The 26113-nt window shown below is 35.5% G+C and overlaps 1 protein-coding gene across 1 annotated transcript in view; it reads left to right on the top strand.

The window, feature by feature from the left end:
* The first annotated feature begins 8226 nt into the window (after window positions 1-8226).
* PHYHIPL (phytanoyl-CoA 2-hydroxylase interacting protein like) overlaps window positions 8227-26113 on the top strand; it is a 62624-nt gene continuing 44737 nt past the window's right edge. The window contains exon 1 of the mRNA XM_069460735.1: window positions 8227-8332. Within this exon, the coding sequence (XP_069316836.1) occupies window positions 8227-8332 (106 nt within the window). The remainder of the gene's footprint in view (window positions 8333-26113) is intronic.

Genomic DNA, 26113 nt, shown 5'->3' with positions numbered 1-26113 from the left:
CTGAGCTAAAGATAAAAACAAATGAGAAACTTCACTCTGCCTTCATTTTTCCCCCAGGAAAGAGAGGGTGAGATCATTTTTAAAAATTCAGGCCGGGCGCGGTGGCTCACGCCTGTAATCCTAGCACTCTGGGAGGCCGAGGCGGGTGGATTGCTCAAGGTCAGGAGTTCGAGACCAGCCTGAGCGAGACCCCGTCTCTACTAAAAATAGAAAGACATTATATGGACAACTAAAAAAATCTATATAGAAAAAAAAAATTAGCCGGGCATAGTGGCGCATGCCTGTAGTCCCAGCTACTCGGGAGGCTGAGGCAGTAGGATCGCTTAAGCCGAGGAGTCTGAGGTTGCTGTGAGCTAAGCTGACGCCACGGCACTCACTCTAGCCTGGGCAACAAAGTGAGACTCTGTCTCAACAAAAAAAAAAAAAAAAAAAAAAAAAAAAATTCATATATTTTTCCAGCTGTATTGAGGTATGACTGACAAATAAAAATTGCATATATTTAAGATTTACAATGTGATGTCTTGATATATGTATACATTGTGAAATGATTGCCCACAAGCAAGCTAATTAACATATCCATCACCTCACACAGTTACCATTTGTGTGTGTGTGTGGAGGGGCAAGAACATTTGAGATCTACTCTCTCAGCGAATTTCAAGTATACATTGTTATGAACTATAGTCACCATACTAAACATTAGGTCTCCAGTACTCATTAATGTTATAGCTGAAGGTTTGTACTCTTTGACCAACACCTCCCCTTTTCACCCACCCCACAGCTCCTGGTAACCACTCCGCTTCTATGAGTGTGACTTCCTTTTAGACTCCACATATAAGTGAGATCATGCAGTATTTTTCTTTCTGTGTCTGGCTTATTTCACTTGGCACAATGTCCTCAAGATTCATCCATGTTGTTGCAAATGATGGTATCTTCTTTTTTAAGGCTGAATAATAGTCTGTTATACATACATACACACACACCCCACACCACATTTTCCTTATCCATTCATGCATCAATACTTAGGTTGTTTCCATATCTTGGCTACTGTGAATAATGCTGCAATGAACATGGGAGTGCAGGTATCTCTACAAGGTACTGATTTCATCCCTTTGGGTATAAACCCAATAGAGGGATTGCTGAATCATGGTAGTTCTACAATAGTTTTAGTTTTTTGAGGAACCCTTATGTTGTTTTCTGTAATGGTGTACTAATTTACATTCCCACCAACAATGTGCAAGGGTCTCCTTTTCTCTATAGCTTCTCCACCACTCATTATTTTTTGTCTTATTGATAATGGCCCTTTTAATAGGTATGAGGTGATATCTCATTGTGGTTTTAATTTGTATTTCTCTGATGATTAGTGATTTTGAGTATTTTTTTTCATATATTTCTTGACCATCTGTATGTCTTGAGAAATGTTTATTCAGATTCTTTGCTCATTTTTAATCGGGTTATTTGTTTTCTTACTATTGATTTCTTTGTGTTCCTTATATATTTTCGATATTAACCCCTTATCAGATGTATGGTTTGCAAAAATTTTCTGCCATTCCATAGGTTGTCTGTTCACTCTGTCGATTGTTGCCTTGGCTGTGCAGAAGCTTTTTAGATTCATATAATCCCATTTGCCTATTTTTGCTTTTGTTGCCTGTACCTTTGTGTTCATTTCCAAAAAATCATTGCCTAGACCCAATATCATGGAGCTTTCCCCCCATGTTTTCCCCCAGTAGTTTTACAGTTTCAGGTCTTACATTTAAGTCTTTAATCCATTGAATTCATTTTTCACATGGTATGAGATAACGGTCTAATTTCATCTTTCTGCACGTGGATATTCAGTTGTTCCAAGGCCATTTATTGAAGAGGTGGTCCTTTCCCCATTGTGTGTTCTTGGCATCTTTGTCAAAAATCAGTTAACAGTAAATGTGTGGATTTATTTCTAGGCTCTCTATTCTGTTGCATTGGTCTATGTATCTGTTTAATGCCAGTACCAAACTGTTTTGATTACTATAGCTTAGCTTTATAATATAGTTTGAAATCAGAAAGTGTGACTGTTGGGGCTACTTTTTCACTCCTGAGCTTGGTTGCAAAGGAATGAATAATTACTCGAAACACATGGTGTTTAGGGAGAAGAGGAGAGACGAAAATCGAAGAAAATGGTCTCCTCAGCTAAGCTCCTCCTCATATTTATTTCCAAGGACACGTGCAAAGGGTCAGGGCCACTTGTTCATTTCTTTAACAATTTCCATACAGATCAGCTGTTTTCAGCTGACCTTTGCATTCAGCAAACAAGCAAATTTGGTCAGGAGTTTTCACCTGACCCTTATGTTCTTTCCATCCATCCATCCATCCATCCTTTCTTTCTATACAGGTCAGCTTACCCTTGCACTCTGCAAACAAGCAGCTTCAGGCAGGCGTTTTTGCCTGACCCTTCATTCACCTTGCTCACGTTCTTTCCATCTATCCTTTCTTCTAGGCCCAGCCCCTACATGTGATGTCTCCAGCTTAGTTCTTCTTGCTCAAGATTGCTTTAGCTCTTCAGTCTTTTGTGGTTTCATAGGTGTTTTAAGATGGTCTTTTCTATTTCTGTGAAAAACACCATTGGAATTTTGATAGGGATTGCATTAAATCTTTAGATTGCTTTGGGTAGTGTGGACATTTTTACAATATTAATCTTTCTAATCCATGAACGAGGGAAACCTTTCCATTTATTTGTTTTCTACAATTTATTTCATCAATGTTTTATAGTTTTCATTGTACAGATCTTTTGCCTCATAAGTTAAATTTATTCCTAAGTGCTTTATTTGTTTTGATGCTATTGAAAATGCGATTGTTTTCTTGACTTTTTGGATTATTTGCTGTTTTTTTTGTTACCGTATAGAAACACAACTGATTTTGTATGCTGACTTGGTATCCGGCAAGTTTACTGAATTTATTAGTCTTAAGAGTTTTTTTTGGTGGAGTCTTTAGGGTTTTCTGTATATAAGATCACGTCATCTGCAAACAGAGACAGTTTAACTTCTTCCTTTCCTATTTGAATGCCTTTTTTTCATTTTCTTGCCTAATTGTTCTGGCTAGGGTTTCCTGTATTATGTCGAATGGTGGTGAGAATGGGCATCTTTATCTTATTCCTGATCTTAAAGGAAAAGCTTTCAACTTTAAATTGTTGAGTACGATGTTACCTATGGGCTTGCAACACATGCCCTTAATTATGTTGAGGTACATTCCTTCAATAACTAATTTGTTTGGAGTTTTTATCATGAAAAGATGTTGAATATTGTTGAATGCCTTTTCTGCATCTATTGAGATGATCATATGGGTTTTGTCCCTCATTATGTTAATGTGAGGTATCACATTTATTGATTTGCGTATGTTAAACTATCTTTGTTTTAAAAGTCCCAACACACTAAACCATGAAGATTTTCTAAATATGAAGGTTCTCAATGTCTTAAAATAGTTATTAAAATAATCCCTTACATTTGTAAAATTGATTAGATATCCTTTCTTAATGGAGTTCTTGGTACCTATAATATCCTAACTTTTTGAAGTTCCTTGTAGTTCATATAGTACTTTCATATGTATTATGTCACTTTATCTTCACAAGTCCAGACACTACCTGATCTGAGTCAGGGCAAATAATTTGGAATATCTGAATTATTTTCAACTTTGTTTCTGTCAATCATGAGTCTTCTTTTGCCCTTCCATTTATAATAAGAGTTTAGGAAATGTTATGGTAATGTTACAAGAGGAAATAAAATACAGCCTTTTCTTTATTATGCATTTTGTGGAGTTTCTTTCTACCTATGGTTTTGGTTCTTACTCTTTGTCCTCTACCTAGCCATAAAAACCTGGGTTGTTCCTGGGCCTGTGCATCATAAAAGACAGGCCTCTGCACTAACCTACCAAGAGGACTTTGTAGCCTACTTTTTCTTTGCCTTTAATAAAATCCTAGGCTAGTTGCAACAACTAAACACATTGAAACTACTGAAGCTCAATCAAATAATTGAGAAAAATCTACTGAGTACCTTCTCTGTGTGAATAACACATGCTTAAAATCTACAATATCACAAGAGAAATAAATGTTCAGGGAAGAAGTAATAGTGTTTTATGTGCTTGCAAGCTTAGGATTGTGAGCTGAGTGGTATTACTGTCAAAAAAATTAATGTGTTCCTGGGCTGCATTACAAGATGTCTGGCACATAGAGCAAAGATGGTGATATCATAATGTGTTTTCCTTTATATTCTTATTTCTACATCTGGTTGTTTACTTATGGATTCTTAGAAAAATTGGAGCTAGCCAGAGGAGAGTGTCCACAGTGATAGAGACTCAAAACAATGTGATTTCACAAATGTTTGAAAGAACTAGGAGTACTAGCCAGAGATTTGAATATATGTGGGCAACAGGAGGATTATCATTATTGTGCATTATCAACAGAGGGGAAAATTAAGGCCTTTGTATTGCTCTTATAGGAGGCATGTTTGGGCACAGAATGAGGAAGACTTTGGATTACTTTGTGAGGATTTTAATTTGCTATTTATTAGGAGATAAATAACTTCTTGTTAATGGCTTCAACACTGAATAAGGTATTTAATTAGAATATATTTAAGGTTCTTCTCAAATTTGAGTCTGATTTTTCATGTATGCTAATAACTTATAAATCATAATGTGATTATGTCTGTAAGAGAACTATAAATAAAGCCTCATGGAAATAAAACAAAAAGGGTTTTGGCAGAGGGAATCATTTTTATATGGGATGTACCACTTGAGTTGGGGCTTGAATGACTGGTAAGATTTTGACTGTAATAGTGGACACCTCAAGCTAACAATTAAGTGATGTAAGTGAATGGTGATTGTAATTACTCATACTGAAACTTTGGCATAAAAAGAAAAGGTAGAATTTTCATTTTATCTAAAACTCATTTGGTCATCCTCATGAAATCTCATTCCCTGAGAAACAGGGGAGGGAAATGATGTGTTTTACTCTAATCCAGGAACCTGGGTTCAATCAGTATTTTAATCAGTGCCTTTTGTAAAGTTCAGCTTCGTTAGGTTGAGATCCTCAGTCTCTATGATTTCCAGCTTTTCCCCTACATCCTATTTTAGATGGTATCTGAGAATACCAGAAAAGAGCTTCCATTACCTTGAGGCATTGGAATAAAGGGTCACTGGGTTTGAATTGTGCCTTCTGCCTCCTCTGCTCTCTAAGGTGACATCCTTGTATGTCTAGTTGCTTCTGGTGTTTCACTTGAAGTTGGTAGCCAGAGAAACTCATGGTCTGTACCCCTGACTGACATATCTCATCCCTTTGGCACTTTAGGCATTCCTGGTCTAGAAAGTCCACCCCATAGCCATTGCTAAAGGATCACCTTGCTCTTTTAACATCATGCTTCATGGCAGGTCTGCTAGCACTCAACTCGGCTACTTTCTCAGTACACAGAAACTTTCATCAGTTCTGGGAAGTAAACTACTACCCTGTCTCTGCCTAATTATGATGCCCTGCTCAAGGTGACATGATTGTGGTCCCTGCTCAGCCTGACCAGGAGATATCCTCTCAGAGATGAGAACTGGGAAAGAAATTTTTCTGTCCTTGAGTTTTCCCATACCAATCTGGATATTTCTAAAGCCACAACTCCTTAACCCCATCTTCCAGGTGGGAATGAGTAAAAATGTTTTTGGTTGCCTTTCTTGAACTCTTCTACCCCTTTTTTGTAATTCTCTGAGCCAAAGAGAACAGGATTTTCTTCTACTTTACCTATCTCATCACCACCACCTTCCTTATATCAATCCCTGGCCTAAGCCTTTATAGTGGACTAGGATATCACGTCTTCACTACGGGAGAAACTGTCATTTGGTCCACGAGGCCTAGCCTTAATAAGGTAAACCATAAATAATGTTATATTTTATCTCTTGACAATGCCTTGATTTGAAGCCTAACTTATTTTTAAAAATCCTATACTGAGTGTCAAAAGTAAAATATTAATATTAAACAATTTTTTTGTATTTTGCATGTAATAATCCAAATCCTCAGCATAAAAGTGCTTTGGGTTGAATAGGTTTTATACCCAAAAAGTCACATTAATATTTCTCAAAACTCTACTCCCTTTCTCAAAACTATTCTCCCTTGTGTAGAATATTTACAGAAATATTCTAGCCTATAAATCTGATCGTGCTAATTCCCTATTTAAAGCCTTTCAATGATTTCCCATTCCCTCGATATTTTGGAAGTTTTCTTGACAATCCAGACTAATTTATAACACCTGTGTATGCTTCTACAAGCTCCCCCAATTCCTCTTTCTTAACATCCATCATACTTTTACTTTTCCAATTATCTATTTATCCTGATAGATTTGAAATCCAAATTTCCAACACATAGCATATGTCTTGTACATAGCAGGTACTTAATAAATATTTGTGTGACTTATAATTTTAATTATATGCATATTTCTCACTTGAAAATCACTACAAGATTTGTAAATTTCAGACTGCTCTGAAAGACAATCCCACTGTGGTTGCAATGACCCTATCAATTTTTAGCCCTACGGAGTCAGGCTTTTGAACACAGAAAATTCATCAGTAAGTACCCTCTTGTGATATCTCTTGACAGGTAATAATTTACCTTCTTCTTGGGGACACCGCTACCTTAACACAAGAATTATTTCAAATTTCAAAAAGATCCATCTTCATTAATATCTAAATTCATAATAAGGACATTTCACTTTAAGATACCTAATTATCTTTCACAGATTTTTATTAACTTGCAATCGTGCCAAGTTTTTTCACTGGTTTATTTTACCTTAATCTGGTCCTTCCATTTATTGTGATTCAATTAACTACATTTAGTCACGTTATGGTTAAATGGATGTGACTAGAAAGGGTAGCATATAGCAATCTATATGTAAATTGTTCCTTATTGGTTAACATTTATGTTTGAAATTGGAAAATCAATAAAAAGGAACTTAATTTACAACAAGCACACACACTAAGAAAAGGAGAGGGGGCATTTATTATTGGTCCTGAGATAGCAACAAAACTAGCGAACAGAGGTCAAAAGGCTGTGACCTCTATCTATTTTATTTTTTAAAACATTTGCACATCCACTAAGTGCACTGCAGCATCTTAAGTGTCATTAAAAGCAATGAGGACACAAGTTTAGGGTAGCTTGAGGAAGCACAAATCAATCTTCATTTTCTATTGTAGCAAAGATTCCTTCCAAATCCGAGAGAGCAGGTGTTGTTTATCCTCCCTTCTTAGCACCCAGAACAATGTCTGGCACTGGGGTGAGCATTTGATAGTTATTTGCTGAATGCATGAATGAAGGAAAGCTAGACTGCGAAGGCAGGCTAAGTGGCTGTTGGCCTCAAAGCGTGTCTGCGTCCCTTTTAGCAGGCTAGCTGGCACTTTCTCATTCCCTCACCTTTCTGGCGGTTGAGTTTCCATGTTTACCCCTCCTTCGGAGTGGCCAAAATGCTGTCCCCAAACCCTACCACTCTTCAGGTAACCCGCTCGGGTTGAGCCAGCAGGGTGCAGGCAGCGAACAGCCTGGAACCTTGCAAGGGGAAGGCAGCAGCACCCGGATACAGAGTCTGGGCCCTTACTTTTCATTTTCAATGCTTGATGACCAACCAACCTGCTTGCCCTCGCCTCCCCGTGAAGACATCTCAGTGACAACTCGGGCTCCGCCTGACACTGAGCAGAGAGAAAACGCCAAATCGCCATCACCAGGAGTGAGGGCGAGGCGCGCGCGCGGCGCACGTAGCCGCCCTGGCGCCCGCCGTTGCCGCGCGCTCGGTCGTCGGACGCCTCCCGCGCGGGTTTGCCTCGGCCGTGGCTCGAGGGCAGGCGGAGGCGCGTGCGCGCGCAGGAAGGCGGGGGAGGGGGAGCCGCGAGCCGGCAGGTGGGCGCGTTTTCCCGCGCGCGTGCGCGCCCCGCGCCTTCTCCCTCACGTTCCCCGCGCGCAGCGTCCCCTCCCCGCCGGGAGCGCGCGCCTCCCGCCCTCGCGCCGGGTCTCGCTCGGTCTCTCAGAGCCGCACACTCCCTGGAGCTGCTGCCACGGCCGTCGCGTCGGCCGCGGCTCTCCAGCCCCGCGGCTCAGCCTCGGCCCCTCAGTGCCGCGTCCCAGGCGCCCTCCCTTCCCTCCGCCACTCCCCCTTCCTTTCCCGCCCTTCTTGCCCACCCGGCCGGCGGAGAGAGCCAGGATACGAAGCAGGCGGGCTTGAAAAAGGGGTTGGAAAAATGGAGGTGCCGCGCCTGGATCATGCCCTCAACAGCCCCACCAGCCCCTGTGAGGAGGTGATCAAAAACCTCAGCCTGGAGGCCATTCAGCTGTGCGACCGGGACGGTAAGAGCGGCCGGGACGGTGAGGAAAGGGACGGAGCCCGCGCCGAGGCGCCGGGGCCGCTCTGGCTCTGCCGACGCCGTCCGCCGGGACGCCGGGGTCTTTTGTTGTCCCCCCAGTGCAAATAAATGCAGGTGCGGACTCCCCTCCGCCCTCCCGCCCTGCCCTTAGCCCAGAAACAAAAGGACCCCGGGGCTCGCTCCTTGGCGCGGAAAGTGGTCGTCGTCCGCAACCGCGGCGCCCCTCGCAGCCTTCGCCCGCCTGGCGTTCCCGCCCGCGGCTCCTGCCCCGACCAGGCGTTTCCAATCTTTGCCGCAGTCCGATTTCCTGGGTCTCCTGGCACCGAAGGGAAAATGCCCTCTGGATGTTTCTAGCACCTCCCTCCCCCCAACACACACTAACTAGTTAGCATTCTCTGTCCAGAAACTTACAAATTCCTTTTTAAACCTCCCATCTTCAGACTCCCCCAATTAAGAAGTCTTTTTATCCTCTCAAATTGGGATCAGGTGACAGTTTCTCAGTGCGAGAGCAGAAAAACGGTACATTTCAGCACCAAGGACAGACACGAGCTTCGTGGTTCAGACCGTCAAAAATCTGTAAAGGAATTGGCCGAATATATCTGCTGTGACTCAGAGTATGTGGCGAGTACGCACCATTGTGTGTGGAGGTTATACGGTTCATTCTATTGTTAAAGTTGGCAGTCTCCTGAAGAAGGCAATTGATTGAGCACAGGTCTGGGCGTTAAAGAGAGATGGCAGTACTCTGTGCAGTGTGGGTAGTTACAGTGCTTGTGTTAGTTGGACTAGTTGGAGAGTTCACGCTATTTCAGTAAGGTGGACTAAAACTTCATTTGTAAAGAAGTCATCTGATTAGTAACCGGTTGGCGAAATAATCGTAAAATTCTGCATCTGACAGAGGAAAATAATTTGCATGTTGTGAGGATGGCCCTGAACACTTTTGATTATAAACGAAATTAATATTTAACTGTATATAGATTGTAAAACATTTTTTAGCCAAAGTTTTTTAGAGATACTAATATGCTTACAGTAAGGTCATAAATTTTATCAGTGTAATCGAAATAGGGAGCAGAGGTCTTGTTTCCAAAGTCATTTAAATGGTAATGACTTGGTTACGCATTGCTATTCAGTACGTTTGGGTCAAGTGAGTACGAAATTTGTGTTTATTAGTGAATTTTGTATTTATTAATACAAACATTTAATAATTTTGAAAACAAAATTCAAACTTTTGAAACCAAAGCCACTTTAATTTCTGAAACAGATGTGGTATGAATAAATAAATACTCTTGCAGAGGCAACTTATTTATCTTTTATTCTTAGACTCTTTTTGTCAGCATAGCAAGTGCACTTATTTATGGCATCTAAAAAATTTCATCATTTTTATATATATTCCATATATAAGCTTGGATGATTAGACGGTAGAAGTTATTTTTAATATATCATATAAGAAGTCATTTGGATTTTAGTTTATATACTTTCATGAAATGAGTTTTTGTAGCGTTACTGTTGTAAATTGTAAGTATGTTGGTTTTCTTATATTCGAGAGAAAACTAAAATTCTAATAAAAGTAGATTTCATTTTTTTTACTTCAGTGATTTATCAAAGGCCCATTTCTGTAGTAATTGAAAATAGGCAATTCATTGTTATTCAGAACCCAGTAATATCAATACTTAAAATTGCATTTAGCATGTATCTCAAAGATATTAGGGAAAATAAAGTTTTCTTTTTTATGAAGTTCACAGAGTTAATAAATAGTTAATAAAAATTAATGCTGTATTTACTGTGGTCTCTTCTAAAGTACTAGCTATTTTATTGTGGTAATATTTTTTAGTTGTTTTTGTTCACTTTATGAATCCTACAAAATGAGTAAATTATGTAATGTTTAATTTGGGGGGATGCTGGCACTAAGCAGTTATCTATGAAAATTAAAATTACTATTTGCAGACTTCTAATTAATTTAACATAGACTAATTAAACAGGGTTTTATTTTATAAAAGCTTATTCCAATGAATATAAAGGGCTGGCTCTTCTATTAGAAGATGGGGAAAAATTTGGAAATACCTTGTTTAGTGATGTTGTTAAATACTTAACTTTTTTTTGTGATTCTATCTTACATGTCAATTCCAAAAGTATTAAGTTGGCTTCATAGGAATAGTTTGGGGGGGGTAATGTTTTTACATAATAATTTATAAAGTTTTGCATTAAATTTGTCAACTACATCTTATTTGGTATCATTTTATATTGAGAAATTTTCAGCTGGATGCTATTTGCTCCCTTCACTTTCACTTCCTTTCACTTTCCTTCCTCTTAATTCTCATTATTTTACTTTTATAAATATATAACGTAGACAAGAATGTGGCAGAATATGTGGCAGATCTGTTTATGTGCTTATGTACATAGTAAGAGCTGTATTTTCATAATTTTGTAATATAAATACATTTGTTTGTCTTTTCTTACCTTATTTTACTCTACTATTAATTTGGTGATGAAAAAATGAGAGAAACATGAATTCCTTGGAAGCAGAATAAAATAGAATGGGGAAACTATATTATGATTGTTAAGTGTACATTTCCAGATTTTACTCTTTCCTCTCATAGATGTTTTTAATTTTATGATGTTTTGTGTATTGACTAAGAACCATAGCTGCTGGTGAACCTACCTATGTCTCTGTCATGTTTCCTTGGGTCTTCTCTTTTATGTTTTTGCCCTTTACTTGGATATTTTCCTATAAAGTGATGTTTACATTCTCAGTAAGAATTCACAGTGTTTCTTTTTTCTTAATTTCTCAAAATATTCAATAGTCTGAAGAATATGAGTTAGAGTCCATGTAGTCATATAATTGTTTTTTTTTTAATTAAGCAAAATGATTCTTATACACACACACATTACCTCATGGATATCTTTTCTAGGCATGTGTTCTTTGGTTGCTAGTATATGGTGCCTGCCTAAGTGTTACTTGTAGTTAAAAATGAGGATTCTGGATAGACTATGAGGAAACCCGAAGAGATACTATAGATCTAGTGGTTTCTACTAATTCCTATGGCAAGTAGAAGAGTATTTGTTCCTCCATCTCTGCTGCGCTGAAGCATACTCAAGTTGCATACATAATGTAATTTTATTATGGCTTTTCAAAAAAATTGAAGGAGAAAAAAAATTTCTCATCTGGAAGCATCAATAATATGGGAACCAATTTCCAGTTTGTTTCTTCATGTAGATACTTCAGACCTTCACAAAACATCCCCTTACTCCACCCCCATAGAATTCTACATTACTTCTGCTTTTCATCTTTTTATCATATATATTAGAAAGCTTTATTTCCTTGATGAAAGGGAAAGATTTATCTACATGTTGCCTTACATGTATATAAGCTACCTGCACCCTTGTTATAGTAAAGAAGAAAATACATAATTAATTTGTTTTATAGCACTTAAATTTACCCCTAAGACTTTCTAGCTTTCACAATTATTTCTATGATTAGGGCGTTTTATGACTGTGTAGATACGGTTTATGGGGTTTATGATACTAATCATCAAGGGAACACATTTTAAAGAAATTGCACAGACAGAAGCTGACATATTTTCCCTGTCTTTGTCTCTAACAATAGTCCTGTGGAGAAAAAGAAAAAATAAAAGGTTTTTTCCCTTTTATGTATTTAAAATGATAGATTACTTTGAGAATGGATATCTATTTAAATTATAAATCAGTTGAGATCTTCTTCTTTATGCTTATTGACATGTGAATTAAATAGATTTTAACTTTGGAAACATAAAGTAACAGAAATGCTTAGAGGCACAGAGGTATATTAGATAATTCTTAATGACATTTCCTGAAGCAAACATCTGGGGGGAGTACTCATAACTATTACCTTTAATAGTCTTTATTACAAGAGTGTAAGGTAGTCATTACTCAATCTCACTGACATGCAGTATAGCATAGTGATAATACCATTTTAGATCAGACCGACCTGTTAGAATGAACATTGACTCTTGGTAGATGTGTAACTGTAGGCAAATTAATTAACCTTTTTAGTTTTAAGCTTTCTCATGTAAAATGGGTATAGCAATATCAATCCTGTAGGATTGTTGAAATAAGTGCATAAAGTATTTCTTATATAGCATTTATCACAAGTCTTGATATGAAATAGGGTAACAATTATTGTGAATGGAGAATTTGTGAATTGGAGAATATTATTCTCCACATACCTTCTTGAGTTGAACTACTGTCTTTTCTTTCTTTCTTTTTTTTTTGGGGGGGCAATGTTAGATCTTTGTTGTTTTTCATAATTTCAGTTATGTGTTGTTTAGTTAGGAAATCACCTCAGCTTCATTGAGTAATTAATGGAATCTGGAAATTCTGAATTTTAGAGAATAGCAAATTTAAAAGTCACTGTTATAGTACCCTTATCTCTTGCTTCTGTTTTACCATCCTATCAGTAATATCCTTTTTAACTTAGTCCAAAAAGCTGTTTTCAGCTTCTAGTTCAAATCTTCTGTTTGTTGTTTTTCATGTGCCTTTTGAGCTTGATACCTACTCTGGGTAGGTATTTGTCTCACAGCCCTTCTTTGTTCTTAATTTAAATGTTTTTCTTTATTAATTTTTTCCAAGGATAGATCTGTACTAGGACAAGTGACCTCTTGATTAATTTCTTTGACTCAGATATGACTATAGAGATACTATAAATTTTTATTAGTATGAAACAAAACAAAGATAAAATAAAAACTAAAAGAAACAAAAACCTTTAAAACCATCAGGTTATGTTAAACCAATTCATATTCTTGGTAGGGGTTCTAATTCATTCCCAGAGAAGACCAAGTAGTTACTAGAGTAAAAGTCACATCAAAGCATATGTGACCAGACTCCCTCCAGTGGTAGAATGACTGATGTGTCATAAGTAGTAACACTGGCAACTTGCTTTGTTGCTAAAGTAGGCAGGTCAGAAATTCACACTATAAGAACACCATTTAAAAAACTTACAAATCACCTGATTTTATTCCTACTGATATTTCCTCCTCATTTAGGCCTAATTTTACTTTTCCCTCTAACTTATGTGAACATGCTTTCTTGATTACTTTTATATTTTATCCTAGGTTTTAGTAATAACAGCAGCTGCATCACTTACTGCAGCAAGCATAATCCTAGTTTCTGTTTTTCTGGTTTTCCTTCTCTGCCCTTAGTAGATGCATAATTCAAGTTTTACCTTGTAGAATATGTCTCTTTCTTGGGTTTATTTTCCATTTCTGTTAAATTTCTTTATAAGAATATTTTTATCCTTTATTAATTATTTAAATTCTATTTTTACTGCCCTAAACATATGCCTTATTCTTTAACTGTTTAAAATATTTTATTGTTACTAGGCAGTAGTTAAACTATCTTATTGAGCAAGCTATATGTTATACGTATATGTTTGAGAAGTAAAATCAGTGTGTGGGGAAGACTTTCAGCAGAAATGTGTAGAAGAGTAGGAGAGTCTAGGCAGAAAAAATAGGTAGATCGCTTCAGCATGTTCTGCATATGTTAAGAGTAGTGACTGTAAATGGTGTAAAAGAAATCCAAAATATTCTTTGGGAGGCCAAGGTGGAGGAGTGCTGGAGGCCAGGAGTTTGAGACCCCATGTCTACAAAAAAATAAAAAAGTTAGCCAGATGTGGTGGCATATGGTTTAGTCCTAGCTGCTTGGAAAGCTGAGGCAGGAGGATGGCTTGAGCTCAGGAGCTTGAGGTTGTAGTGAGCTGTGATTGGACCACTGCACTCCAGCATCAATGACCAAAAAAAAAGAAAAAACTTCCAAAATAATTAGAATTTGTGATTGAATTTTCAGGCAAAATAGAAAGTGATCAGGATTAACTTTTTGAGACTGGGAAATCAGAAGAATCATTAACAGGAAAGAAAAAAAGAGAAAGGAAATAATATTTAAACATCATAATGACATTAATTTTTTTAAATCTCAGATTTTTAGGTCTCAGTGGATATCCAAGTATGTCCTAAGCCCTTTTCTAGGGGCACTTCTCTCTCTCATAGATATTATGTTTCCAGAAGTATATTATATACTGCTTTGTCATTGTTTCAGTGTGGATCACCACAAGAGAACCCACATATTCTTTTTAGGCTATTCTTTTTCTTCATTCCTACATCTCAAAAGCTACTCAAATTCTGATGATAATATAATACATTGAGAATCATTACTATATAAAACCAACCATTTGATGCTGTAGAGGGGATGGTGAAATAGTGAATTTTGATTTTCTCTATAGTGTTGGAATCTTAGGAGACCTTTTAGAGGGATTAGTATAAAGTGAAAAGAACATTTGAGTTATGTTAAGATGTTTGGAATCTAACATTAAGAGACCTCTTAGAAACTTACAATAAACATTCAGCAATTCTTTTTGTGTTCTGGGGAAAAGAGTTCTAGAATGGGGAGAAGAACTGCTCATTGAAATATATATTTCACTAGGGAGACTGGAACTTAAGTGAAAAGGAATGGTTAGGATTTGACTTTGGTTTTAGAGTGACCTCTAATGAGCTTTGTATCTCATCCTTCGAGGGAAAGGAGTAATCACATCCTGGGGAGGGCTCACTTTGAACTCCAAAGATGAAATAAATCTACAATCCAGGTTTGTTGTTGTTGCAAACAAGAGCTCTATATTTCGAAGTTGCTTAACAGATGTGAGTTGAGCAAAGAGCATCATACTTAGAATTGTAGTTAGTTTTGTTTGACATATTATGATTATATGGGCCATATTTGTGTTTCATTTAAAATGGGCTACTTTATGGGGATTTTGCATATATACTATTTGTCATAGTGGTTGTGGCAACTGGTGTAAATAAATCCTATCTTTTGTTTTCTGTAACCTGTGGGAATGTTGCTATCTAATAATAGCATGAAAGGCTTATTATAGCTTCCCTAGACATATGCCTTTAAAGGCAAGGCACAAAAAAAGATTTTTCAATATATTCTGATTTTCTTGAAAAATCATGTCTCATCTTCCGTGAGCCTGAATGTTGATGAGTTTTGTCAGTTTTTAACATTTTAGAAGCTGATAATAAATGCCAACAAGAATCCTATAGTTTTTGAGCATTTACTATGTGATAGCTTCTTAATAACTGCATTTTAAAGTTATATCTATGATGTAAAACAGAGGTCTGCGAGTTATGGTCCCTGGGCCAAATGCTGCCTGTTTTCGTAAGTAAAATTTTATTGGAATACAGGCATGCCCATTTGTTTACGTATTGTCTATGACTACTGTCATGCTACAGCAGCAGGGCTCAGTAGCTGTGACAGACCATGTAGCCCACAAACCTTAAAATACTGTGTGATTCTTTATAGGAAATGTTTGCCAACATGTAGTGTAAAAGATCGAAAACATAATCTCTCTTGATGGGAATAAAAATATTGAAAGGAGAATTTCTTTAAAAGATAGTATGCTCATTTTGCTTTTATATATTTCCAGGGTTTTGAAAGTATGCAAATCAGGCATAGAGCTGTAGAAAGCTGACTGATGTTACTGGGCAATAAGTTATCTCTGTATGGGGTCAAAGATGGATGGCTCTTTATGCCATCTGATAGCATAAAGTCTGATAGGCAGGGAGAGAAACAAACCCTAATTTTAATTTGAAATCTAGCCTTCATATAAATAAGTTTAGAAAAAAATGCTGTTTATGCACAGGTACACTTATGATTCTATTAACAGATGTGTTTTAAAGTGTCAAAGATAATGGTATAAACTTTGAGAAATGTGTTTAGTTATATTGATATTATATTACAGAAATTTATATGGATATCATATTCTTCCTCCTAAACCACACTCTCATTAAAAAAGAGTCAAAGTCTTATTCATAGTCTTCCATAGTCTATCTCAAGCTATCTGTGGTAAAGGACCCCCTTTTAAAAACAAATTTTCAACCTATCACTGATACTTAATAAAAATATAAAAAAAGAATTACTAGAAAAATGAAATTAAAATGATACAAAAGGATTCAACAGACATGAAAATCACTTAAATTCTTTTAAAATAAGTTTCTAAATGCTTAATCCTAATTTTTATATTTCTTTCACTGTAGACTGATAAATATTAATAGCTTGCAGACTATTGCCTGTGGGTAGACCACACTTTTAAGTAGCGCTAACTAGAGGACAGTGCCATTCTATTCTTACTCAATGAGTAATTTATAGGGACCAACCTTAGTTTCCTTTTATTCTTTTACTTACCTATTTTTACGGTTTATTAGTACATGCATTCCAACTTTAGACTGTATATTAAGATCAGGGGGAAAAAAGATACAAGAATGAATGTAACTTGGATTCTACATTCAAAGGATTTAGGGAGACAATATATTTTGGGAGACAATATATTTAAATAGATAAATATAATAATATGTGATAAGTAACATAATGAAATTTAGAGGAAAAAGTAGTTAATTCTGTCTTGAGTCTGGGAAGCAACATTTATCTGGGTATTAAAAGTAAAGTAAAATTTCTCCAGAAGTGGAAGAGGGGCATTTCTAGCAGAAATAAGAGCATATCTACAAGCATAATATCATATGTTTTCTGGGAATACATAGCATTTGGTATTGCTGGAGAAAAAAGTGTGCCTGGTGAGAAATTAAACTGAAAGATATTTAGGGCTAAGTTATACCATGCTTAAGATTTGGATTTATCTTCTTAGTAGATTTCAAACTTTCTAACATGTAGAGAACCTTTATTTAAAAAAAATTTTTTTTGGAGAATTCCATGTAACAAGTAAAAAGTAGTATTTTATGAGAGAGAGAGAGAGAGAGAGAGTGTGTGTGTGTGTGTGTGTGTATCCTGTAATTTCATACTAACAGCATTTTTCAAATGAAGTCAGTCAGTGGTATAGCAGGAAATTTAAGTTGGCAGTTATGCTTGAAAGTTGCTATTGTGTTTTTGCCTTGCATGTAGAAAACTCTTTTTTTTTTGGCATCAAGGATTATGCTGAACTTATGTAGAAAATTCTTGTTCATACAAATAAATAGTGGCAAATTGTAATATTTTTAAACATTTTTCTTTCTTGGGATATGCTTCAAATAAGTAGATCCAGCTTTACAGAGAAATAGTAAGGTTTTTTTTTTTTTTTTTCAAAGTTGATTCATGAAAGAATAAATGTTCCAGTTGGAGGGAAGCAATAGAATCGATCGATCGGTCAGTTCATTTTTTTCAGTGATAAAATAGTGTATCATGTAACATTCTGAGATATTTGTTGATGACATTTTTTTAAAAAAACTCATACTTTTATGCTGATCTCTGTTAAAATTCAGAAGAGTTTATTTTACTTATATGATGAATCTGTAAGAATCAATTTCATTACTGAAAATTTATCTGCATTTATAAGCTTGGTAACATTGTGATTGTATTGTCAAATTCAGTTATTTTCAGCTTATTAAAGAGCTAGGTAATAATCAAATTGGTTTCCCCATGTTATTTGTATTTGAGATGTTTATCAAAGCTTTTTAATTAAGAAAAAATGTATTTCTTGGGTTATTTTTGAAATATTTATACCTTGCTTCAGGACACTCAGCTGAATTTAGCATGAAAAATAAATTTTGAAATTTCCTGTTTGTAAAATTATAATTAGCTCAGGAAAAATACCCAACAACTTCAATTTAATGGATAGTTTGTATGTGATTATCCAGAATTATTTTGAAATATCTCGATATCTAATCCATATTAGTATACAGCTATTAATTGATGAAATCTAGCAACAACTTTTATAGGAGCTATCATTCCTGAGATTTTTAATTTTATTTATTTCCCTTAATATAATGATTTCAATATTTCTGAAATTTTAGTTGATAGTGTGTTAAAAATTGATAGTGTGTTAGTGGTGATAGTGTGTTAAAATGACTTAGACGTTAAAATTTTTTTCTCCATTGTATGTTGGTTTACCATTTTTTAATTTACCTATTTGAAAAGCTTTTGCAAATGGATTTGCCATATTCATATTTTCATTCAGTTAAATTGGAAAGATTTTACATAATCTTAACATTTGAATTAATCAGTCAGGTGTATGTGGTGAGTGATTTTTGTATTCTCTGTATTTTCAGAAATATACCAATGTTTTATTTCAGCTTTTTGACAATAGGTTACTCATTTAACATATTTGTTGTTATAATATCAGAAATGCAGGATTTAATAAGCTTTTTTCCCTATTTATGGATGCTTTTGTTCTTAGGTAATATGATAGTTTTGTTCTGAGTACATTATAATTGTCAAATTTACAATTGTATCAGCCCCTTCATATTTTGTTGCAAAATTATGGAACTTGTCAGAGACTATATTATTATTTTGCACTATTTTATCATATAAAACCCATTGAAAACTTGTCAGTTTTTATCACTATAATGTAAATCCTAATGACAGATGACTGTCACTGTATTTTAGCTCTGAGTGACTATTTCTGGGAGCTTCCAGCCTATGTATTTCCCTTTGAACATAGTTGCCAGTGTGGTCAATATTAGCTGAAAAATCAACTGGTAGTAGTTAATAGTAAGACTTAATACATCTTGAACCAAATTAGTCACAATACATCCATGTTAAATTTGTTTAATATTCCCCATTTTTAACTAGGGATCCATTTCTAGTTTTATAGGTAATTATTTCATTACCTATACTGGGAAAAGTATAACGTTATTCCAAAGTTAGAATAACTTCATCACAAATATAATAAGAGAAGAAGTACACAAAATTCATAGTAAGCTCTTGATCTAATTTATTATGATTAGAGGAAGGGCTAAATAGTTGCATCTAGGTGAGCCTTACCCACAACTAATTGAGGTCTTCCTGCAAGTACATGGGTTTGCAAAATTGTTCTTGAGCATATACTTGCTGGCTTGAATTTAAACAAACACACACACATGAAACAGAGCCACACCTTTTCATTCATTGTGCCATTTTCTGCACTGAGGTAGCAGGCAAAGTTTGGATGTTTACCCAGAATCACATAATATGGCATAATTTAGTATATGCTGTTTGTATTATTGTTTAAAAAATAGTTTAAAATAATTAAAAAGGAGGTTAATGATATTTGATGAACCTCTTAATCACCTCTCTGTTGAATGAATTTTAAATCATTGGTCAGTGGTTCTCAAAATTTATCTCCTAAAACAGCGGTCCCCAGCCTTTTGGGCACCAGGAACAGGTTTCATGGAAGACAGTTTTTCCACAGATGGGGTGGTGGGGGACAGAGGAGATGGTTTCAGGATGATTCAAGTGCATTACATTTATTGTGCACTTTATTTCTATTATTACTTTGTCATATATAATGAAATAATTATGCAACTCACCATAATGCAGAAACAGTGGGAGCCCTGAACTTGTTTTCTTGAAACTAGATGGTCACATCTGGGGGTGATGGAGACAGTGACATCCAAAGTGTGTTGCTTACATCCATTCTACTCGGTAATCTCATTTTGATTGCTGTCACTGCAGAAAACCCTGCCTCACAAAGAGAGGATGTTGGAAATGGAAGTAGGCTTTGTGGTGCTTTTGTGGCAATCTCAGGATATTCTGCCTTGATTTTAATGCGGAACCTATGGAGATTTGAAATTGTTTCAAACATACTTTTAAGGCCACCTTCATGTCATTTGTGATCTCAAGACGTTGATCCTCTTTTAGCATGGATTCATCTGGGTTATTTACAATGGGTCGCAGATCCATTCCTTCCCAGTTTGGGGGTCTTTTGTGGTTAGGAAGTACTGTTCAAACTCTTTTGAAAGCTGAGTTAGGTGATCATGCACCAGCTGGGGGAGAGAAGGCTCTGGCTCAGTCTCTTTCAAAATCTCTGCTAATGTTTGAAACGTGTCAAAAATCTCAGTGTTCACTTGTCGCCCCCATAATTCCTATTTGGCTTTGAATGCAGCCACTTTATCTGCTGACTTGCACATAGTTCTTGTTCTCCCCTGAAGTGACAGATTGAGTTTGCTGAGCAGGTTGAATATGTCATACAAGTAAGCAAGTTTTGCCACCCATTCTGTGTCACTGAAATGTGCTGCCAGTGGTGACTGTTTTTCTGAAAGAAATCTCTGGAGTGGCTCTCATAACTCAAAACTCTAGCCAGTGATCTACCATCTTACTTCTGTGTATAAGAGAAGATGTGTGTGCTCTGCATCCATCTCCTCACAGAGCTACGTGAACAGATGTGAGTTAGGGGCATGTACTTTAATGTGGTTGATCATTTTAATGACATCCTGCAAAACGTTCAGTTCAGGTGACATTTTTTGGCTAGCCAGCATTTCTCTATGGATGACACAGTGTGTAGACTCACATTAGAAGCAACCTCGTTGACCCAAGTAGTGAAACCAGAAAGCTGTCCACTCATGACAGCCGCTCTGTCCATGCATACACTGACACAAAATGACCAATTCAGTTTTCCTTATATGTAATCATTCAATAACTTGAATAGTTCTGCAGCTGTGGTGTTGGTTGGCAACAAAGTGCACATACCATATCCTCATGCATACCCTCCTGAAAAATATATTGCACAAAAATAAGCATTGGTGCCTTGTTGTCAACATCAATAGACTCCTCAACCTGGATTGTGTACCATGATGACTCATTCATTCGCTCTAACAGTTGTGCTTCAATATCCTCTGCTATTTCATCAGTTCGTCTAGTTATGGTGCTAGCTGAAAGAGAAACACATGCAACTTTTTGAACTGTAGCTGCTGCTGAAAGTTCACGGCAAATGTCCTTAGCAGCAGGCAGGATCAACTCTTCACCAACAGTAAAGGGCTTCTTAGCTTTAGCAGTGCGGTTAGCCACTAAGAATGATGTTCTCAAGGCAGATGCATTTGTGAAGTGGTGGCCGTCAACAATTGCTTCTTCGTGTTCACATTTTTTTCTTTTGAAAAACTCCAAAGGTCTTTTAATGCAGGGTGCTTGGTCTCCATGTGGCAAAGCAGTTTTGAAGGTTTCATGGCTTCATTTGATAGCCAGTTGCCACATATTATACAAAGTATGCTTGGAGAATATGAATCACCTGTGGCAATGAACCTGTAATTGAAGTAGGAGTCTTGGTATTTTCTTTTAAATACAGCTTTCATTTTGTTGGCAGTCTTAGTGTATTCTGCTGTCTCATCATTGGGTCTTTCCTCCTTTTCAAAGAAGCTCTCCAGTGGCGTTTGTTTTTGATTCATTTTTGCTAGAGTTAGCTTGTGGGTTCACTAAAACTGTGACTGAGATAAGTGTGGAGTACAGGAAAGAGATGTGGATGGAAGTGGTAAATAAAATAACGGGTGGGCCATGCACAGACTAAAATAAGTGTCGGATTCTGACTTAAAGCCTGCCACCAGATGTAGCTGTACGATCAATGTATATCAACTCACTTGCCACTGTAAAGCCTGCCACCAAATGCATTGGTGTTTAGAAATAGTATTCTGGCATGCATTTGATAAATGACCTGAGATATTGAGTTCAGGGAGTTTAACCACTTAAACAACAATTATAGATAATAGATAGAGTTGTTACGACAAGGTAGATAAAAATTAGGGGTGGAATTGAACATATCTGAGGCAAAAATCTGTCTCAAACTGGTAGTGTGAGATTATTTTTCCCTTCTTAGCAACTTAATCTGGAGTGCATAAAATAAATGAACTATTGGAAATCAAAGTAGCAGAAAAGTAATGACACTGGAACCTAAAGCAAAACTAAAATCTTCACCAAATCTATTTTTAAGGCTTTCATACTGGACGTATATCTCCAAGATTTTCTTTTGACCTTTTGAACGTCCTAATCTTAATGTTTACTAGGGTGTTTGTTGAATGCTAGCCTACATAAGACTTAGTCTTTTTTACACTTAATACTCTTGTTTTTTTTTTTTTTTTTTTTGCAGAGTGTGTTTACGCTTAGATAAAACTTCCATTTTAATAAATATAGTTTTTCTATAACATTTTCAGGCTGTGCTAAGGCTGGGTGTGTGGGCCTACTTTTATGTATTTTCTTCTGGTATAATCCAGTATAGCTAATGTTAATTTCTCTGGGGCTTCATAGCTTGATATAGCTCTTTTTGTTATTTTTAGTGATTTTTTTTTTTAAAGGAAAGCCTAATGACTGAAAAAGCAGTGGTTCTAGAATTTGCTGTTTACACTACTTATTTTGCTAAAAGCTTTACTCATTTAAATTCTAATGATAAAATTTATAATCAAGTTTGAAATAATGATAAATGTTCCAAATACAATCTAACCACTTCTGCTAGAAGTTTTATTTTGCACTATGTATTATAGAAGTATATCTTCACCTATGTAAATATTTCTCAGAGCTTTGCAGATATTTCTAAGAACTTCATGTGGATCAACCATTGAACTTTTTCTTTGCTGCCTTTATTATAGTTTGAAGAAATTTTTCAGTCTCTTTGCCTGTAATATTAATATTTTTTATTTTAATTTTTTGACATACAAAAACCACCTAGTTTCATTATCATGTAATATTAATATTTTAATGCAATCTTAAATATATTTCCATGGATACATGCATAATGCTATTTAACACGGGTGTGTGTGTGTGTGTGTGTGTGTATTTACTTATTTTCATTGCACTACTTTAAGAAAATCTGAAATATGAAGTCTAAACTTACAAAACACATTAATCAGGGAATAATTATTTTCCCCACAATAATGTTCTGTGACAGTGCTGTAGTGTTCTTCATTGTTTCCTCCAGAAGAATTTGATAGAAAGACAAAATGGCAATGAAATGTGATACCAACTCAATTGTGTTAAACAGTGGTTTCTTTAATTATCTCCAAAATTTGTATGAACAGAAGTATATACTGGACATTGAAAATTCAGAGTTAGCATTTTTAGCTGCATCTATTTATAGGCCACATCAAAGGTAGCTAAGTTGGACAATTTAATTGCTGACAATTAAATTTCAGTAACACGCTAAAAGGCTGAATTTCTGGCATTTACCTGTAAGTTTGCAAAGCTAATTGCCCAGCATTTGTATCAACATTTCTTTATTTTTTTCTTTGAGCACACAGAACTCCTGTGAAATGTCAAAAACATTATTTTTAAGTAAAAAAAAAAAAAAGACTCCTAAAAAAAGCAAAGTGTGGTGATGTAAGAAAAGAGAAAGGGGAAAGAAAATTTTAACCAGAATAATTTTTGTTAAAAAATAATAATGTAATATTTTTGCATTGACTAGTGTTAATGTAAGTTATTATATAATTTATTTTGGTGCTAGAATTTAATTGCTTTTAATATGACTTTTATCTTCTTGTATTATCAGTAAGTGTCTGTGAGTGCTTTATATAGGGGATGAAAAATATCTTTCCCATTTTAGATTGGTGACTGAGGCCTCTATAACAAAAGACAAATTAACAAGAGGAAAGCATACAGATTTATTTACTATAAGTTTTATATGATACAGAGCCTTCATAAGGAAATGAAGACCCAAAGAAATGCGTAAACCTGTGTATTTTTTATGCTTGGTTTGATGAAGAATGGACAGTCATGGAGAAATGTAATTAGAGGATAAAAGGATATGATCTAATAGGTAATAAACTGGGGGAAACTTAGCAAGACTTGTTTGTTTATATTCTTCTCTGTGACCCTATGTGTTCAGAGATAAGGATGTTCTTCCTCTGGATATAGAGACATATTATGATCTGCTTCAGGGGAGAAGGGTAGGAGAATGTCAGAGAATGAACTGCTTCTGCTGTTTTACCAAATTCCTTCAGCTTAAAATGTTTTAGGGTAGCATGTTTTGAAACCCATCACTTACTAATGTTTTTCTATAGTATTCTAGTACTTGGGAAATTATCTGTTTTAATTGTTTTTACAAATATAAGGACTTTCAAGTGTCTTTTCTAAATGCCATGGGTATATTGTAATGATCTTCAAGTGATGTGTATAAATCTAGAGGTTTTAATAGATAATCAGTTGGGCCATGGAAGAAAGTAATAGAACTTCTATTAATATTTGTTTTTATCTTATCTAAAATAAGAACAAGTAAGTTTTATTAATGTTAGCTGTAAGGGTTAATACTTGGTATATCAAACTATCATGTATACTTATATGCATGAGGTGCCTTTGTATAATTGGTGTATGGAATTGAGAAATGAAGAATATTAGCACAGCTAAGGATGTACTTTCTCTGGTCCAATGTACCCATTCTTGTGTGATATCTTTCCTAACTGTGATATTTGAAACTTTATTTGAAGATTAGATGTTTATCATTTATTTTTATTCATCTAACAGAGAAACATATAGGAAGATCTCCTATATGGTAGGGGTGGAGGAATCAGGTAAATAAGGCAAAATAACTTGAAAGATGAGTAGAAGTTAGGAAGGAAAAATTGAGAAATAGGTGAGCTTCCTGAAGATAGTGGCAGATGGGTAAAAGATGACATTGGTAGTAATAGACTAGGTATAAGAAATCACTCTAACAAAGGCTTTAGTAATGACTGGTGAGAGTGAGAATAAGAGTTAAAAGAGACTAGATCAGAGAGGAAAATATGCCAAATCTTGGCAGGTTAATTTAAAAAGTATCCCATGAACTTTTTCACATGATTAGTCAAGGAAGGATTTGAAACATGAGAGTAACATTATCTTCAGATGAATGGTTGGGAGGAGAATTTCAGCAACTATTGTTCAGAAAATTAAAACCCAAATAACTTTTGCTAAATGAGCAATTTAGATGTGTGTGTGTGTCTGTGTTTCCTTGTTCTGAATTTTACCACTTTTATACCATTTTGGTATGTTTATACAGCTTTGAGTGTTTAAGTAGTATTATATTTTATAACCAGAATTAAGGAAGCAGAATTTTAGGCCTAGAAAGTACCTTAAAAAATACCTAAGTCAAACTTTTCAGTTTTTCACATGTGAAAATAAAAGATTATTGAAGTTAGGTAATATGTCTAATTTCATATAGCTGTTAAATAGCAGAGTCAGGATTTGAACCAATTTTGGTTATTTCCAAAGCTCATGCTTTTAACTAATATCATTCCACAAAATAAAATCAATAATAAATATACTTCAGACATGATTTTTCAAACTATCTTAATTATATTTCTTTTCTACTTAGCAATTTAAACTACTGTATACATGTAATAATTTACAAGGACCTATTAACATAATCTATAGCACACATATCTCAACTATTGCAGAATATAATGATTACTAAAAAGACCGTAGATGATGGCAAATTATTCATTTAGCTGTATGCATAAGATTTCCTTTCCATTGACTGGAAAGGGAGCAAAGAAGGCCTAAATGATTACATGTTATTATAGAAATCCACATCAAGATCAAATTCCATGGAAAACCTTTATATAAATGTAGAATACATGGAAATTTGTGGACTGTATATATGGTCTATGCCAATAAACCAGGCTTTTGAAAACTTTATAAAAAAGAGCTATCATAAGTGAAGTTAGTCATAAAATATGCCTTCAAAATGTACAAATATTAGATTTAAAATTTTCCATCTTGCTAGGAAACTGGACCTTAAATTAACGTAAAAATTTATGAAAATTGATGACTATCTGCTGCCAGTTAAATTCCATGTTTCTATTAGGGTACATAGTATAATTTGAGGTGACAGTTCATAACCATTCTGAATAGCCTAAGTAGTTGCAATGTTAAATAAAGCCATGTATTATTATATAATGAGTCTAGGTATGATGACTTTTAACAGAACCCTTTTTTATGGGGGCTTTAAAGTTCCCTGGTCGGTCAAATTGGTATTCAATTATTTACAAAAGAAGGAGGAAGAGGGGGATCATTAATTTCAAAGTCCTAGATTAGTGCATATTTAATT

The sequence above is a fragment of the Eulemur rufifrons genome, chromosome 28 (assembly GCF_041146395.1).
Source record: "Eulemur rufifrons isolate Redbay chromosome 28, OSU_ERuf_1, whole genome shotgun sequence".
Classification (NCBI taxonomy): domain Eukaryota; kingdom Metazoa; phylum Chordata; class Mammalia; order Primates; family Lemuridae; genus Eulemur; species Eulemur rufifrons.
The sequence above is the reverse complement of the archived record's forward strand: the minus strand, read 5'-3'. Positions and strand labels throughout refer to the sequence as shown.